The sequence below is a fragment of the Microcaecilia unicolor genome, chromosome 1 (assembly GCF_901765095.1).
Source record: "Microcaecilia unicolor chromosome 1, aMicUni1.1, whole genome shotgun sequence".
Classification (NCBI taxonomy): Eukaryota; Metazoa; Chordata; class Amphibia; order Gymnophiona; family Siphonopidae; genus Microcaecilia; species Microcaecilia unicolor.
The window spans coordinates 309,359,789-309,378,477 of record NC_044031.1 but is presented as its reverse complement, the minus strand read 5'-3'; the positions used below and the strand labels follow the sequence as shown (position 1 = coordinate 309,378,477).

General features: G+C 49.1%; 1 protein-coding gene across 3 annotated transcripts in view; it reads right to left on the bottom strand.

The window, feature by feature from the left end:
• Positions 1-18,689, bottom strand: part of MAFF (MAF bZIP transcription factor F) — a 68,395-nt gene that overhangs the window by 6,224 nt on the left and 43,482 nt on the right. Inside the window, exon 1 of one of the 3 annotated variants that reach the window (XM_030208289.1) lies at positions 7,918-8,096. The exons of the other annotated variants lie outside the window; for them this stretch is intronic. Coding sequence (XP_030064149.1) covers positions 7,918-7,947 — 30 coding nt within the window. The 5' untranslated portion in view covers positions 7,948-8,096. Of the gene's footprint in view, positions 1-7,917; positions 8,097-18,689 lie in introns of those variants that run through there. 3 annotated transcript variants of the gene reach the window in all.

The following is an 18,689-nucleotide window of genomic DNA, read 5'->3' as shown; positions in this document are numbered from 1 at the left end:
TTTTCCTTGGGGTGTGTGTGTGTGTGTGTCCCCTGCTCCCCCTCCAGCCACCCAGCGATTATACTTTTTCCCTTGCCCCCCTGCAGCCATACAGCGATGGTGTTCTCTCCCTTACTTCCCTTCCAGGCAACCAGCCAGTCTCCTCTGTCCCTTGCCCCCCTGCAGCCACTCAGCGAATTTCCTGTGTCCCCTGCTCCCCCTCCAGGTACCCAGTGAGTCTTCTATATTCCCTGCCCCCTCCTCCAGCCACCCTGCGTTTGTTCTCTCTCTCCTGCCCCTCCTCCAGCCACCTAGTGATTGTTCTATCTCCCCTGCCCTCCCTCTAGCCACCCTGCTATTCTCCTGTGTGCCCTGCCCCCCTCTAGCCGCCCAGTGATTGTCCTGTCTCCCCTGCCCCCCCCCCGTCCAGCCACTCAGTGATTTTCCTGTGTCCCTTGTCCCCCCTCTAGCCACCCAGTGATTGTCCTCTGTCCCCTGCCCCCCTCCGATTTTCCTCTCTCTCCTGCCCCCCTCCAGCCACCCAGCGATTATATTGTGTCCCTGTCCCCCCTCCAGCCTCCCTACGAATGTTCTCTCGCCCCGTCCCTTTTGCCACGCCCCCCAGCGTCCGTCACCGTTCCCCTCCCCCTGATGTCTCTGTTGCCACTGCACCCCCTTCCACCCGCACCCATGTCGTCGTTGCTGCCGCCACTCCCCCCTCTCCAAACGCCCCCCCACCCAACTGACCTGCCCAAACAGAAACAGAAGATTTTAAGAAGCAAGACGTTACCGCAGGCAGCCAGCAGGCATTGGCTGTACACTCTGAAGCCGCTCCTCCTCTAGCCTGACGTCAATGCCCCTGCAGGATGAACCCGTAGAGTAATGTCAGAGGCTAGAGGAGGTGCGGCTTCAGAGTGTACAGCCAATGCCTGCTGGCTGCTTGCAGTGCCGTTTTGCTTCTTACAATCTTCTGTTTGTGTTTGGGCAGGTCAGTTGTGTGGGTGGGCGTTCGGAGAGGGGGGAGCGGCTTCAGCGACGACCTGGGTCGTGGTGGGTGCGGAGTCATCGTGGGGGTGGGGGTGGGTGGAGCATAGACTACCTTTGGGGGTGCGTGACGGCAGGGGAGGGGAGAGAGGGGAATTGCTGGATGGCTGGGGGGGGGGGTCTGGAGACTTGTGCCCATCTGTTGTGTGTGTGTGGAAGATGAGTGGAGTGGAACAGGTGGGTGTGAAGCGTCTGTTCACGCTTTCCAAAAATACTAGGACTAGGAGGCATGCGATGAAACTACAGTGTAGTAAATTTAAAACAAATTGGAGAAAATGTTTCTTCACCCAACACATAATTAAACTCTGGAATTCGTTGCCGGAGAACGTGGTGAAGGCGGTTAGCTTGGCAGAGTTTAAAAAGGGGTTAGACGGTGAGTTTAAAAAGGGGTTAGACGGTTTCCTAAAGAACAAGTCCATAAACCTCTACTAAATGGACTTGGGAAAAATCCACAATTCCAGGAATAACATGTATAGAATGTTTGTACGTTTGGAAAGCTTGCCAGGTGCCCTTGGCCTGGATTGGCCGCTGTCGTGGACAGGATGCTGGGCTCGATGGACCCTTAGACTTTTCCCAGTGTGGCATTACTTATGTACTTAATCCATCTAATAGTATTTACTGCACCACCACTGTATCTGAGCCCTGTTCCAGAGGAACACCATTACATATCATATGGGATATACAGTTGTTGGCACCCAAAGCAAAGAAACAAACAAATAGACCTGTGTACAGTAGACATGTGGATATCCAGATGCCAGAAATCTGGACCACCAGAGAATCCGGACCCTTCAAATTTTCTTACCAACCGCCCAAGAATCTGAACTCCCCTCCTCCCCCCCCCCACCCCACAGTACATCTTCTCTCCTGGCCCTGCGCACTCTCCCAGGCCCCCAAGTGGCTATGCCTCCCCCTTCCTTCCCTCTCTCCCTGCACAATCCAGCATCTTTCCCCCTATAGCTGGCCTTGGCTGCTTGCTCCTTCTCTAACCTGAAGTCTTTGCAGTCCAGCGGCAGCCTTATTCACTGACTGCCTCCAGCATGCACCAGGCCTTTCCCCTTTGACCCAGAAGTTGCATCAAAAGGGGCAGAACGGGTCAGAGGGGAAAGGCTCGGTGCAAGCTGGAGGCAGCAAGTGAGTAAGGCTGCCGCTGGATTATGAAGACTTGAGGTGAGAGACGGAGCGAGTAGGCAGGGCCAGGAGTGGGGGGAAAGAAGCTGGAGAAACCTGCCTGAGAACCCAAACAATGCAAAAATCTGGACTGACCTGATCCCTGAGCAGTCCGGATTTTTGGATTTATAAGTACATAAGCATCGCCATGCTGGGACAGACCAAGGGTCCATCGAGCCCAGCACCCTGTCACCGACAGCGGCCAAAAGAACAAGCAATTTGTCCCACCCATCCTAGAAATACTGCATTATGCCCTTGTCCATTCAATAACATTCTATGGCTTTTTCCTCCAGGAAGCAGTCAACCCTTTTTTGAAGTCCGTATGATAACCGCCTTTTCCGGCAGCGAATTCCAGAGTTTAACTACGCATTGAGTGAAGAAAAATTTCCACTAATTCATTTTAAATTTACCACACTGCAGCTTCATCACATGCCCCCTTGACCTAGTATTTTTGGAAAACGCAAACAGATGCTCCACATCGACCCGTTCCATTCCACTCATTATCTTATAGACCTCTATCATATCTCCCCTCAGCCGCCTTTTCTCCAAGCTGAAGAGCCCCAGCTTCTTCAGCCTATCCTGATAGGGAAGTCAACCCATCCCCTGTATCATCTTTGTCGCCCTTCTCTGCACCTTTTCCAATTCTGCTGTGTCTTTTGAGATGTGGCGACCAGAATTGAACACAATACTTGAGGTGCGGTCGCACCATGGAGCGATACAATGGCAGAATAATATCCTTATTTTTGTTTTCAATCCCTTTCCTAATGATACCCAACATTCTATTTACTTTCCTAGCCGCAGCAGCATATTGAGCAGACGTTTTCAACGTATCATCAATGACGACACCTAGATCCCTTTCTCGGTCTGTGACTCCCAACGCTGAACCTTGCATGACGTAGTTATAGTTTGGGTTCCTCTTTTCCATATGCATCACTTTGCACTTGTTCACATTAAACGTCATCTGCCATTTAGACGCCCAGTCTCCCAGTCTTGTAAGGTCCTCTTGTAGTTTTTCACAATCTTCCTGCGATTTGACTACTTTGAATAACTTTGTGTCATTGGCAAATTTGATTACCTCACTAGTTACCTCCATCTCTAGGTCATTTATAAATATATTAAAAAGCAGAGGTCCCAGCACCGATCCCTGGGGGACCCCGCTAACTACCCTTTTCCATTGCGAATATTGACCTTTTAATCTTACTCTGTTTCCTATCTTTCAACCAGTTTTTAATCCACAGTAAGACACTACCTCCGATCCCATGTCCATCTAATTTCCTCTGTAGTCTTTCATGAGGGACCTTATCAAACGCTTTCTGAAAATCTAGATACACAATATCAACAGGCTCACCTTTGTCCACATGTTTGTTTACCCCTTCAAAGAAATGCAGCAGATTAGTGAGGCAAGACTTCCCTTCACTAAATCCATGTTGACTTTGTCCCATTAGTTCATGATTTTGAATGTGCTCTGTAATTTTGTTCTTGATAATAGTCTCTACCATTTTGCCCGGCACCAACGTCAGACTCACCGGTCTATAATTTTCCGGGTCTCCTCTGGAACCTCCAATCTTCCGGTACCACGCTCGATTTTAAGGATAAATTACAAATCAATAACAGTAGCTCTGCCAGCTCATTTTTTTAGTTCTATCAGTACCCTAGGTTGAATACCATCCGGTCCAGGATATTTGCTACTCTTCAGTTTGCAGAAACGCTCCATTATGTCTTCCAGATATTTCAATAAGTTTTTCCGACTCTTCAGCTTCGAATACCCTGTCCGGCACCAGTATCCCACCCAAATCTTCCTTGGTGAAGACGGAAGCAAAGAACTCATTTAGTTTTTCTGCTATTTCTTTGTCTCCTTGATCGCCCCTTTTACACCCCAGTCATCCTGCAGGCCAACCGATTCTTTTGCCGGTTTCCTGCTTTTAATGTATCTAAAAAAATTTTTACTATCAGTTTTTGCCTCTAATACTTTCTTTCAAAATCCCTCTTTGCCTTTCTTATCAGCGCTTTGCATCTGATGACATTCCTTATGCCGTTTTTTATTTTCCTCATTCGGTTCCTTCTTCCATTTTCTGAAGGATTCCTTTTTAGTTCCAATAGCCTCCTTTACCTCACTTTATCTTTATTTTTGTGATGGGAACTGGACACCAGCAACTCATCCCACACAGGCCACCAAACAGCAGCCAATTAGAAAAAGGTTTAGTCACTACTGCTTAGGTCCCGATCTAAACATTGAAGCGGATGGCTTTGAAGTGTTATATCAAGTACATGCACCTGTTCAATGTTAACAGAGCATGTGAGGGAGAACAGACTTGATATCGTTAGACTTGACCCTGCTTTCCATTTATGGATTTCCTGGCTCCTGAGAGAACTTGCTTGCACTGGACATCCAATATTATGTATATATATTTCTTTGTGTAGGAGGCCATCAAAATGTTAAATGTCACTACAGTTGCAGAGAACATTCTGGCCTCTGCTCCAGAGATTGTGTCAAAGGGTAACAGTAGGTGTTACATTTAGAGATTCTGATCCAACAGGATTCCATTGTTTGTAGGGAAGTATAAAAGCCAGTTACAAGGAGCCATAGCGAGGGAATCCTGATATTGAGATAGAAATGGGGAAAGCCACTGGTGTCCCTGGGATTGGTAGCATGGAATGTTGCTATTATTCAGAATCTCACAAGAAATATAATGGAACGACTGTCACTCCTCAATAGAAAAGTGGAAAAAACAAAGGGAGTTATTCCAGAGATGAATCATGGTAGTCAATTGTATTGGTATTTTTACACATGAGTCCAGTGACTTAAGTGTACATTGACCTATTTGTTAAATTGTTATTGTCATTGGTACTAAATTTACTGTCTGTTATGGAAAAATTAATAAAAAACAGATTGAACAAAAAAACAAAAAAACAAAAACAAAGGGAGTAACAAAACTTGCACAACAGTGGTAAGAAACATAAGGCTATCCTGCTTATTTTCGAAAGAGAAGGGCGGCCATCTTCTGACACAAATCGGAAGATGGCCGCCCTTCTCCCAATGCCGGCCAAATTGGCATAATTGAAAGCTGATTTTGGCCGGCTTCAACTGCTTTCTGTCGCAGGGACAGTGAAAGTTCAAGGGGGCGTGTCGGCAGGGTAGCGAAGGCGGGACGAGGGTATGGTTAAGAGATAGCCGTCCTCGGCCGATAATGGAAAAAAAGAAGGGCGGCCCTGACGAGCATTTGGCCGACTTTACTTGGTCCATTTTTTTCACGACCAAGCATCAAACAGGTGCCCGAACTGACCAGATGACCACTGGAGGGAATCGGGGATGACCTCCCCTGACTTCTCCAGTGGTCACTAACCACCTCCCACCCCGAAAAACACAACTTCAAAAACTTTTATTTTTTATTTTTTATTTTTAAAGAATATGTCTTTTGCTATGCCTCCGTCCCTGCGACGGCAGTTGAAGATGTCCTTCTCTGTGATGGCAGTTGAGGACGTCCAAAATGTTTCTGTGAGAAGGACAGCCATGCCTTTGCTATGCCTCTGACACCCTTTTTATTTATTTATTTATTTGGATTTTGGATCACAAGTAGCAGCAGTGGGATTTCAACCGGCCACCTCTAGATTGCAAGACCAGTGCTCTAACCACTAGGCCACTCCTCCACTCCCTTGAAATCTGGCCATCCCTGTAGGGGGGGGGGCAGTATGCAGGTCCTTGGGGGGGGGGGGGGGGGAGGTATGTATGTGTCAGCGGAGGCATAACAAAGCTGTGGACGTCCTTCTTTCAAACATTTTGGACGTCCTCAACTGCCCCCCTCCCCCACAGGGATGGCCAAATTTCAAGGGAGTGGAGTAGAGTGGAGGAATGGCTTCACTAAATCCATGTTGACTTTGTCTCATTAATCCATGCTTTTGAATATGCTCTGCAATTTTGTTCTTTATAATAGTCTCTACCATTTTGCCCGGCATCGACGTCAGACTCACCGGTATATAATTTCCCGGATTTCCTCTGGAACCTTTTTAAAAAATCTGCGTTACAATCTTCCGGTACCACGCTCGATTTTAAGGATAAATTACATATTACTAACAATAGCTCCGCAAGCTCATTTTTCAGTTCTATCGGTACTCTGGGATGAATACCATCCGTTCCCGGAGATTTGCTACTCTTCAGTTTGTAGAACTGCCCCATTACATCCTCCAGGTTTACAGAGAATTCATTAAGTTTCTCCGACTCGTCAGCTTCGAATACCATTTCTGGCACCGGTACCCCCAACTCTGGTTGCCAGTGCTCTCCTACTTTTGATATTTTCTACATTAAAAACCTTCTTTGATTACTAAAAGTAAACTCACAAAATAGTAGGGAACACTTTATAGTCTATGTGCCGAGGAAGGAGAGTACTTTTGTCCACAGACATTGCTAAGTACTTCCAACACCTCTGGAGTAACCCACTGCTCTGACTACAGAGACAACAGCCACATTTGCATAAAGGCTAGACAAGGTAATAACTGAACAACTTACTCCTGTTGTACTAAAGGTAAAGAGAGGATCATGAAAGGGGTATCAGAAATGGAAGGCAAATTCTGTACAGCGCCAGAAAAATAATGCCAAACACCATGACAAAATAACTCCCTAATGCTAATAGTAAGCAAATATAGGCATGCTGTTAGCACGGAGCACTAAGAAGTAAAAGGGGGAGGATGGTGCCTGGCACATGCATAGTCACGTGACTTCAGTCGAAACAACACCCAGAGGGCAAAAGACATCCATTAGTTCCTACCTCCCTGCCCGACTGTGAGGAAGGAGTTTGTGTTCCTTGCCTGATCTTTCTAGACTCGTTCCCAGCCTTCCCCCTTCCTCTTGCTGCTCTGTACCTGTGTCCTCACCCACCTTCCACCCTCCTCCTCCAGGTGCCGCTACCTGCCTTTTTCAGCTGCTGTCCATGGCTGCCACCAGAGCCTGCAGGGCCCTGCTTAATACAACAGGACCTGAGTCGTAGAACCTCTTCCCCAGAGCAGTACATTTGTCATGAGTGGTCAGAGAACAGGAAGACCCAAGTCACAGACACCCAGACACCCTAATGCCAGCTGAAAACTGGCATAGGGTTTGCAGCAGTGTGGGCACCTGTGTGCTGTTCTTTGAGCATCTGGATGGGGGGGGGGGGGGGGGAATAGGAAATGGCCTCATTTGCATGCTTTTGACTACAATAGCATGCTACTTGCACCGATCGTAAACAACCTTGTTTCCCACGGTCCAGGCCTTTGAATATTTGCACTGGTAAATGCGGATGCTAGTGGCCTCTAGCACCCGCATTTTCTTCTGAGCATCAGGGCCTCAATGACACACGGGATCATCACCCACAGCTTAACTGAAAATTAAGGCAGATTCAATTTAGAACAAGCAGCAGTAGAGCTGACAGCAAGAGAGTGGAGGCAGCCAGGATCAGGCATGTAATTCAAGCCATCTGCTAAGGTGCAAACAAACTTCTATTTCTCAAACCTCTCTAACTTGCATTAAATCTTTCTGTGGTCAAGGCTTGTTCCTATTTAGATAGAGACGTAGAGGGAAACAGACACCATGGAGTGTGTCACAAATATGCAAAAAAGAAAGACGAACAGAGCTGACGGGGAGAGGCATAAACTGGTTATTTTAGCAGGCTGAATTTCTGTGACAGAAAATAGCTTTCATCTCATGCCAGGTCCTTTCGTGCCTGCTGAATTTCTTCAGGTTTCACAATCGCTTACCTTTATTTCAGTTTCATTCTTGCATGTCATAGCTGGCTTTACTGAAAGATAATATATTCAAGAAACAGGTATTGCTTTAGTTGATCTTAGTTCTGGTGGAAGGAGGGGAGGAACTCTGGTGCTATTTTCACCTGGATTGTGTAGGCACAAATAATAAAGCCAATTATGTGTCACCAGGAAGAACGGCTTCTGCTGTTTGAAGAACTGTTTAACTTTGGGGGCGGGGTTTAAACGTGTCTTTGGGCTGGGCTCTACCCATACTCTGAAGCCAAACCCTGCCCATGCTTTGACTTCATCTCTGCAAACCTAAGCACCTGGAATTTACAGACAGGCTGCTGCAGTAAGTTTGCACCAGAGCACACACCTTCCTGACACAAGCATAATGCTAAATTTGTGTTCTGATGCAGTAAACAAATTTATATGCAAATATAATCTGTGCAAAAAAAAACTCTGTGGTATCCACAGAAAGCACACACACGACACACACATACATGGATCTACACTAACAGGGAGATGCAAAAAGGTCTCCGGAAAGAACCGCTCGGTATTTCCACCTTGGTAAAAATTACCGATTTGGAAATAGAGCGATTCCTAAAGCAAGTTACATGAAAATGAGCTGCTCGCAAAAGCAGTGAGAAGCCCGATAAGAGGGAAGCCAGTCGATCAGCTGAGCATGCGCAGAACAGCCAATTGCTAAGTGTGACTGTTCCTGTGCATGTGCAGAGCAGTGCTTGTATACGGCTTTCATACACGCATAGAAGCTGTGTGTATGAAAGCCGATGTACTTTTTATTTTTTTTTTTCTCAAAACTGCTGTGGGGTATGCTTCCAGGGCTGAAACAGTGGCTGACGGGCAGACTGTTATATTGGGGCTCCAGCATCTTCCCTGCCTCCCTGCTGCCAGGAGAGGGGGCATGAGGAAAAAGTGGCACCTGCCTCCAATCCCACACTTCACTGCCACAGTCAGTGATCTCTGTGCTCCGGCGTGTCTTGGCTTTTTTTCCTCCTGCAGGAGTGGCAGCGAACCCTGGAGTAGCTGTGGAGTACTTGGACTAATGAAGAACTGTCAGGACTTGAAACCTCCAGACCTCCCGTTAAATTTTCCACGGTAAAAGTAGGGGCTGCTTCTGTGTATCATTTTGAAGGTAAAATTATGTATAATCATACCTGATAATTTTCTTTCCATTAATCATAGCTGATCAATCCATAGACTGGTGGGTTGTGTCCATCTACCAGCAGGTGGAGATAGAGAGCAAACTTTTGCCTCCCTATATGTGGTCATGTGCTGCCGGAAACTCCTCAGTATGTCGATATCAAAGCTCCATCCGCAGGACTCAGCACTTAGAGAATTACACCCACGAAGGGACACTCTGCCCAGCTCACCACCGCCGAAACGGGGGAGGGGAATTAACCCAGCTCATCCCCACACAAGTGGGGGAGGGGAATCCGTCCAGCTCATCCCCGTGGAGCGGGGGAGGGACACCACACCCGCCGATGCGGGGGGATCTGGCTTATCCTGCAACCGCAACCGCGGGAGGAGCTGACTGACCCTAACACCGCCGAAGCGGGAGGGGTACAAAGCTGCCCTACAGCCGCACGAAGCGGGAGGGAGTGCCGGCAGAATTTATGTCTCAATCCAGCCCCGTAAAACGGAGGGGAGAGGAATGCAGCAGCTCACTGTAACACAAACTCGTCTCAACTCTTGAAGAATCCAAGTGAAAGAAGAACTTGAACACGAAGTCCTCCTGAAGTAACTGAAGGCTAAACTTGAACCTAAAATTCAACCAGAATATAAACAGTACAGATATCTGGGAGGGGCTATGGATTGATCAGCTATGATTAATGGAAAGAAAATTATCAGGTATGATTATACATAATTTTACCTTCCATATCATCAAGCTGATCAATCCATAGACTGGTGGGATGTACCGAAGCAGTACTCACCCAGGGCGGGACATAGAAATCCCTGACCTCAACACTGAAGCTCCAAACCGGGTCTCCGCCCGTGCAGCCACAGTCAAACGGTAATGCTTGGAGAATGTATGAGCCGAAGCCCACGTTGCCGCCTTGCATATCTCTACCAAGGAGACGGATCCGGCCTCTGCCATCGAGGCCGCCTGAGCTCTCGTGGAGTGAGCCTTCAGCTGGATAGGCGGCACCTTCCCCGCGGCCACATAAGCCGCTGCAATGGCTTCCTTGACCCATCTTGCCACTGTAGGCTTAGCAGCCTGCAGACCCTTACGAGGACCTGCAAACAGGACAAACAGATGATCCGATTTCCGGAAATCATTGGTCACTTCCAAGTATCTGATGATGACTCGTCTCACATCCAGATATTCAAGAGCGGAGTACTCCTCTGGGTAGTCCTCCCTACGAAAGGAAGGGAGACAGAGCTGCTGATTCACATGGAAGCGAGAACCAATCTTGGGCAGGAAGGCAGGCACTGTGCGAATAGTCACTCCTGCCTCAGTGAACTGCAGAAAAGGCTCTCGACATGAGAGCGCCTGGAGCTCGGAAACTCTTCTGGCTGAAGTGATAGCCACCAAAAAGACTGCTTTCAACGTCAGGTCTTTCAGAGATGCCCTCGACAAGGGTTCCAAAGGCGGCTTCTGCAATGCTCTTAGCACCAGGTTGAGATTCCACGCAGGCACCACTGAGTGCAGAGGAGGGCGCAGGTGATTAACTCCCTTGAGAAAGCGCACCACATCTGGCTGCGAAGCCAGGGAAGCACCCTTCAGGCGGCCCCTGAAGCAAGCCAGAGCTGCTACCTGGACTTTAAGGGAACTGAGCGACAGGCCTTTCTCCAGACCTTCTTGCAGGAACGCCAACACTGAAGAAATTGGAGCAGTGAAGGGAGAAAGTGAGCCTGCTTCACACCATGCTGCAAAGATACGCCAAACCCTGGCGTAAGCAGTAGAAGTAGAGCGCTTCCTCGCTCTCAGCATAGTGGCGATGACCTTGTCTGAGAAGCCCTTCTTCCTCAGACGCTGCCGCTCAATAGCCAGGCCGTAAGACCAAAGGGAGAGGGATACTCCATCACCACGGGACCCTGATGTAACAGGCCCTGCTCCACTGACAGCCGCAGAGGATCGTCGACTGAGAGCCTGAACAAGTCCGCATACCAGGGACGTCTGGGCCAATCCGGACCCACCAGGATTACCCTGCCGGGATGCTTTGCCACCCGGTCTAGCACCCTGCCCAACATGGGCCAGGGCGGGAACACACAGAGGAGCTCTTGTGTCGGCCACTGTTGGAGAAGAGCATCTACTCCCAGGGATCGAGGGTCCCGTCCTCTGCTGAAAAAGCGCGGCACTTGGCCATTGGCCGATGACGCCATCAGATCTAGGCTCGGCTGGCCCCAGCGCTTCGTGATGTCCAAGAACGCCTGAGCAGATAGTTGCCACTCTCCGGGCTCCAAGGTATGGCGACTGAGAAAGTCCGCCTTGACATTCATGACTCCGGCAATGTGGGCCGCTGAAAGCTGCTCCAGGTTCGCTTCCGCCCACTGGCAAAGACTCATAGCCTCCTGGCTAGAGGGGCGCTCTTGGTACCTCCCTGGCGGTTGATATAGGCCACAGCCGTGGCATTGTCCGACAGGACCCGTACAGGCTTCAACACCAGTACCGGGATGAACTCCAATAACACCAACCGAATGGCTCTGAGTTCCAGGAGGTTGATAGACCACTTTACCTCTGCAGGAGACTAGAGCCCCTGCGCTGTCCTTCCCAAGCAGTGGGCTCCCCAGCCCATCAAAGAGGCGTCTGTCGTGACGACAATCCACTCCGGGGTCACCAGAGGCAATCCTGCAGACAACTTGTCTGTCTGCGTCCACCAGCTCAGCGCCTTGCGCACTGCTGGGTCCACGGGAAGGCGCACAGCATAATCCTCCGACATTGGAGTCCAGCGCAGCAGCAGAGATAGCTGTAGTGGTCTCATATGAGCCCTGGCCCAGGGCACTACTTCCATCGTGGCCGTCATAGAGCCCAACAGCTGCACGTAGTCCCAAGCCCGAATAGGAGAGGCTACTAGGAACTAGTCCACCTGAGCCTGAAGCTTGACAATCCGATTGTCTGGCAGGAACACTCTGCCCACTTGGGTGTCGAATCGAACTCCCAGATACACCAGGGACTGAGTCGGGCGCAGCTGGCTCTTCTTCCAGTTGATGATCCATCCAGGGAGCTCAAAAGAGCAACTACCCGGTCCATAGCTTTGCCGCACTCTGCATAAGAGGGGGCTCGGATCAACCAGTCGTCCAGATAAGGATGGACTTGTACTCCTTCCTTTAGCAGGAAGGCCGCTATGACCCCCATTACTTTGGAAAAGGTCCGCGGAGCAGTAGCCAACCCGAAAGGGAGGGCTCTGAACTGGAAGTGTCGTCTCAGGACTGTAAAACGCAGAAAGCGTTGGAGAGGAGGCCAGATGGGAATATGCAGGTACGCTTCCTTGATGTCCAAGGAAGCCAAGAACTCTCCTGCCTTCACTGCCGCTATAACAGAGCGGAGAGTCTCCATGCGAAAGTGCCTCACTTTCCAGGCCCGATTGACCCCTTTGAGGTCGAGGATAGGCCGGACAGAACCTCCTTTCTTTGGAACCACAAAGTAAATGGAGTAACGTCCCTTGCCAATCTGATTTTTTGGCACCGGAACGACCGCACCCAGGCGGATCAGGTTGTCCAAGGTCTGCTGCACTACCACAGCTTGACCGGAGACTTGCAGGGAGAGAGTACAAACCCGTCTCTTAAGGGTTGGCAGAACTCTAGCTTGTAGCCGCCTCTGATGACTTCCAGCACCCACGCGTCTGAAGTTATAGTGGTCCACTCGCCCAGAAACGAGGACAGCCGTCCTCCAATCTGCACTGGGGCGTGGACCAAGGCCCCGTCATTGGGTACGAGACCCTGGGGGAGGACCGGAGGGAGCACCTCCGGGACGGCGGTCTCTGCGAAAGGAATGCTGCTTGGGGGAGAAATTCCTCTTGAAGGAAGAGGGGGCAGAGGAACCCGACTTGCCCGGGCGGTACCGATGGGCTTCCTGCAACCGTCCTCTGGAGGTATCGGGACGAGTACTAACCCGAGCCCTGACCTCTGGTAATTTCTTGCCCTTAGACGTGCCGAGATCGGTCACGATTTTGTCCAGCTCGACCCCAAAGAGCAGCTTGCCTTTAAAAGGCAATCTAGCCAGGCGGGATTTAGAGGCGTGGTCAGCAGACCAATGTTTCAGCCAAAGCCACCGCCGCGCAGAGACTGTCTGAGCCATGCCTTTAGCTGAGGCTCTCCAGACATCATACAGCAAGTCTGCCAAATAGGCTAAGCCCGATTCCAGGGCCGGCCAATCAGCCCTCAAGGAATGATCCGAGGGGGAAGCCCGCTGCACCATAGTCCGGCACGCCCTGGCCACATAGGAGCCGCAAACTGAGGCCTGCAAACTTAAAGCAGCTGCCTCAAAGGACGACCTTAAGGCCGCCTCCAATCTTCTGTCTTGGGCGTCCTTTAGGGCCGTGCCACCTTCCACCGGCAACGCCGTTTTCTTAGTCACCGCAGTGAATAAAGAATCCACGGTAGGCCACAGATAGGCCTCACGTTCACTCACAGCCAAAGGATAGAGGCGGGACATAGCCCTAGCCACTTTAAGGCTCGTTTCCGGGACATCCCATTGAGCCGCAATTAAGGTGTGCATGGCATCATGCACGTGGAAGGTTCTAGGCGGGCGCTTCGTCCCCAGCATAATGGCACAGCCAACAGGGGCTGAGGGAGAGACGTCCTCCGGAGAGGAAATCTTCAAAGTGTCCATGGCCTGTAACAACAGGTTGGGCAAATCCTCTGGGCTAAAAAGCCGCGCTGCAGAGGGGTCATCCGCTCCATCCGATCGGGGATCTATCTCCTCCAAGGAATCCGCAAAGGATCGTTGGGAGACCTCAGACATGCTGCCCTCATCTACATCGGAGGAGACAAAAGTCCTCCAAGGCCTGGAAATCAACCCGAGGGTGTTTACCTCTGGGAACCTCAACCTCTTTATCCGAAGAGGGAGCAGGGGCAGCGTTTTGCATGAGGAAAGCCTGATGCAGCAGCAAAACAAACTCGGGGGAGAAACCCCCCAGACTGTGCACTTCCGCAGCCTGGGCAACAGCCCTAGACGCACTCTCAACCAGCGCTCGCAATAGCGGGGGAGAGACATGCTGCGCATCCAAAATGGCGTCCGGCGCGAAACTCCGTGAAGGAGCCGCGCGGGAAGAACGGCGCTTAACTTTAGCCGCTTTTGTGCCGTCGCCCAAATTAAGGGCGTTCATGGCATTAATGTCTCCAACCTCAAGGGCGGCCCCGAAGAAGCCGTCCGAGCCGCGTGGCCGGCCAAGATGGCGGAGGCGAGGAGCGGGGGATGGGCGTTTATGGCGGGAAAAAACTGCCACGCCGGAGGAACGACCGGGACATTCATCGGTCACTAAACTATCACCCATCAAGGGCGAATCAGGTTGTAAAACCCCCGCATCCCCTCTAGAAGCGCTCCAGCGATCCGGGGAGCGACCCTTTGCACCCTCGCCCTCCGACGCCATTGCCACGAGGAGAAGAATCGGGGAACCCCCTGCCCGCTATAAAAAGGTAAAATTACCTGCTTGCCGCTCCGAGCTGTAACGAACTGGTGTCCCAGTGAGTAGCTGCAATGAACGTTTAGAATTAAACGCCTTTAAAGACGTTTAAAATTTTTTTTTTTTTTTTTTTTTTTTTAAACGGAGCCAGCGGGAGGGGGGGGAAAAGGAGGGACCTGGCACCACCAGGTTTGCACTTGCTCAAAAGAGCCCTCAACCCCAGGCCTCAACAAAACCTAAGGATTAGGCTTGGAGGCCTAGCCAGAGCTGCTGCTGTGTGTGACCACCACCTGCTGAGATAGAGAACATACTGAGGAGTTTCCGGCAGCACATGACCACATATAGGGAGGCAAAAGTTTGCTCTCTATCTCCACCTGCTGGTAGATGGACACAACCCACCAGTCTATGGATTGATCAGCTTGATGATATGGAATATATATTTAAATGCTTAATAACTCATTTAAGTAGATTGGCATAGGATTCCAGTTGTCTGCTCTCCTACATGGTGAAAAGCCTGCAGAACCCCACTGTGCATCTCCCGCTGAATAGCGTGCTCGCTAAACCAGCTGGAACCTGTTTAAAAAGCATATTGCTGGCCCAGTAGGCTGTGTGCATTGGGTCCTAAGGCAGCTAGCGGTGATGTGTTCATACCTGAACAGAAAAACATTTCAGCACACACCTATTGGAATCCACTTCTGTGCATAAAATGTTTGCAGTGCCGACACAGCACATACACAGAATAACATTCCTGCACATGCACAGAAGTGTGTGGTGTAATTTTCCTGCTCAGGCATGGTGGACAAGGCTCTAGCTGCCCTGAGCACAGAGCCAGCTAGCACACTTCTTGCCTTGTTTTTTTTGTTTTGTTTTTTTAAACCCATGCTCTTTATAAACATCACGAGAAAAGGCAAGTTCCGTCACTTGCAGGAAAAAGAATAGGCATTAAATCCTCATAGGCGCTACTGCAGGGTCTTGGGTATAAGCTAACTTTGTGCAAAACTTGCAACCACTGCATAGAAAATTAAAAACATCAGTAGTAATGAGGCTATTAGCTATTCTGCCATAGAAGACTAAGGCTGAGCACAACGCCGGGGCTTTAACATCAAATCTGAGGAGGCGTAGAAGGGTTAGCTAGTTCTGCATCTGTGTACCAACAGAACTGCACTAAAGTTGCCTGCATTTTAGTGCAGTGGCCCAGAATTCCAGGAAGAAAGCTGTACCCTTTGTTTCATAATCCTCTCTCACTATAAATACTCCAAATTTTGTCTATATATGTTAGCATTGGCTTTTTGTGTAGATTTGTGTTTCTGCTCAGTAGCATGAATTTAACTTGAGGGCCCCAAGTGACAATTTTAAAAAGAGCCCCCTGTGCAGGAGCAAAAGTGTCCACCATCCTCTGAAGATCCAGGAGTGGCTGTAAGTGGGCCCCTTTCTTCCTTGTCCCTCCCCCCCCCCCCCCCAGGAGCTACTTAACTGACTAGAATTTATACCATTTTTGCTGCTTTTCCCATCCGTTTCTCAGGTTCTCACTGAAGGAGGTTTTGGGCTTGCCCTCGCTGAAACCAAACACATAACTGAGTTGAGAGTCAATTTAGACAGAGGCTGCATGAAAACTGGAAGAAAGAAGGCCCTATGGTAAAGTCGATTTTCCATCAGTTCCTAGAAGCTCCTCATATGACAGAGGTGAATTCCACTACATATCTCACCAGGTCATTCTGCTCTGCTATAATATGGTTCATGGCATCCTTCTACAGACAAGAGGGAAGTTAACTGTCAAAAATGACAACCGAATGGCACTCTGGATAATTAACGTGACAAAACAGTGGAAGAACTCTTTGGAAGACAGACCCTCAGTTCTGAAGAGAGAGAATTCTAAACTGAAAGGAAGGGCTAGTTCATGTTAATCATTAAACCACACTAAACCCAGAGACTTCCAAAGCAGGAAGTTTAGGAGGAAGTTAACTACCAGTTTATCGAGATTCAATTCCTCTTTTTTTCTTGTTAAACAGAAAGTACATTTGCATAAAAACAGAACAACAGGGGGAAACCTTGCAGAGGCAGAACCTTAACCCTCCATCAGCCCCAGGTACAAATAACCTTAGATTGTGAGCCTAGTAGGGACAGAAAAGTATCTGCAAAAAAATAGAATATGTAAACTGCTTTGACTGTATCTACACAAGCAGTATATCAAGTGTGGAATAAACACAAACATACTTGGGAATTAACCACATCCACCTAACTAGCTACTAACATTTTGGGGAAAGGAATTCTGGATTTAGCTTACACCTTTTTTTCTGTAGTAGCTCCAGGTCATAACATACAAGTATGTGATCCTTCATATGTGCCTTGGAAGATGGAAGAGAAGGAAGGGGGCCTCTGCCTTTATGTAATTCTTCGGTGCAGATGCTCGAAACTCCAGCTCAGTTCCAAACAGCACCGGAGTTTTACCGCCTGATCAGCGCTGCAAAACAGCTCCCTAATAATGTTCAGCACTAATGACATGCAAATTTAGGTGCGATGTCAGCACTGAACATTAGGGAGCTGTTTCCAGTTCTGCGGGAGAATTGTGACTGGACATGAAGAAGGGTCAATCCTCATGCAGAAGAGGTTTGACAGGTCTGGACGTTTCTCCCGGACCTGTCAAACCTGACAGGCAGATGTGCCAGACCCCTCGTACTACCAAATACAAGGGCCCTGGAGGTCCAGTGGACCCCCAGACCCCTTCAGGCACCGAAAATAGTCTGGTTGTCCAGTGGGACCTCCAACAGACCCCGCCCCACCCCCAAGGCTAGTCCTAGTGGTCTAGCGGATGGGTTCACCAATCCAACCCTCTTCCCTCATACTTTAAAGTTGGAGGAAGAGGAGGAGGGACTAGCACTCCCTCCCTCCTTTGCAGGTGCAATCTCAAAACAGTGGCTCTGTCCCTGGTGCATCCTGGGATGCACTGGGTGGGGGTAAAGCCCCCTAATTAGATTTAAGTTTTTATATTTAGTGGAACTTGATATCCTACTTCTACATATTAGAGGTAATTCTATAAATTGGCCCTAGATGTAGAGGCACCACTTTCCCACATCATAGGTGCCAATAATTGCTAGTTATGTTGTGAAGAGTGTGCACTAGGCTCTATTCCAGGGGTTCTAAACACAGTCCTTCGGACACACCTAGCCGGTCAGGTTTTCATGATATCCACAATAAATATACATGAGATAAATTTGCATACAATAGAGATAGATTTGCATGCACTCTCTCATGCATATTAAGAACATAAGCATTGCCATACTGGGAGAGACCAAAGCTCCATCAGGCCAAGTATCCTGTTTCCAACAGTGACCAATCCAGGTCACAAGTACCTGGCAAGATCCCAGAATAGCAAAAGGGAAAATTAGGTTCTTACCGTGATAATTTTCTTTCCTTTAGTCATAGCAGCTGCAGCCATTACAGATGGGTTGTGTCCATCAACCAGCAGAGGGAGATAGAGAGCACACTTTTTTCAGTGCCTCATACCAGCTTGCTCCACTGCCTCTCTTCAGTATTTGAAGCTTCCAAAGCAGTATGGCAAACCGCAATGGGAATAACATAAGCTTTCCTCATAGCGAACGATGGCCCTACAACAAAGGGCATTAACTCAGAATGGAGGGAATGAACCATTCTCCCGGAGGGCATAAACTCATCCTCCACTGAGACATAACTGGAGGGAATAAACTCATCCTCCAAAACATGAAACTGGAGGGAATTAAGTCATCCTCCTTTAATTGAACAAGAATCCTGAAGACTGTTTTCTGACTTTCTCCCAAGGACGGAATCTCCAGGAAATACGGAACAGAACCTGAAATAGATTTACAGCAGATAGCATCAGACAGGGAGGGATCATGGCTGCATCTGCTATGACTAAAGGAAAGAAAATTATCACGGTACGAACCTAATTTTCCCTTCCTTGTCATCAAGCAGATGCAGCCATTACAGATGGGATGTATCAAAGCAATCCCTAGATAGGGTGGGAACAAGCAACACCATGCGCCAGCACTTGCGCTCCAAAATGTGCGTCCCTCCTGGCAGCCACATCCAGCCTGTAATGTCGGGCAAAAGAGAGCTTAGAAGCCCATGTTGCTGCACTACAAATCTCTTGAATAGAGAGTGCTCCAGTTTCAGCCCAAGAAGAGGAAATTCCTCTAGTGGAATGCGCCTTAAAGGCAT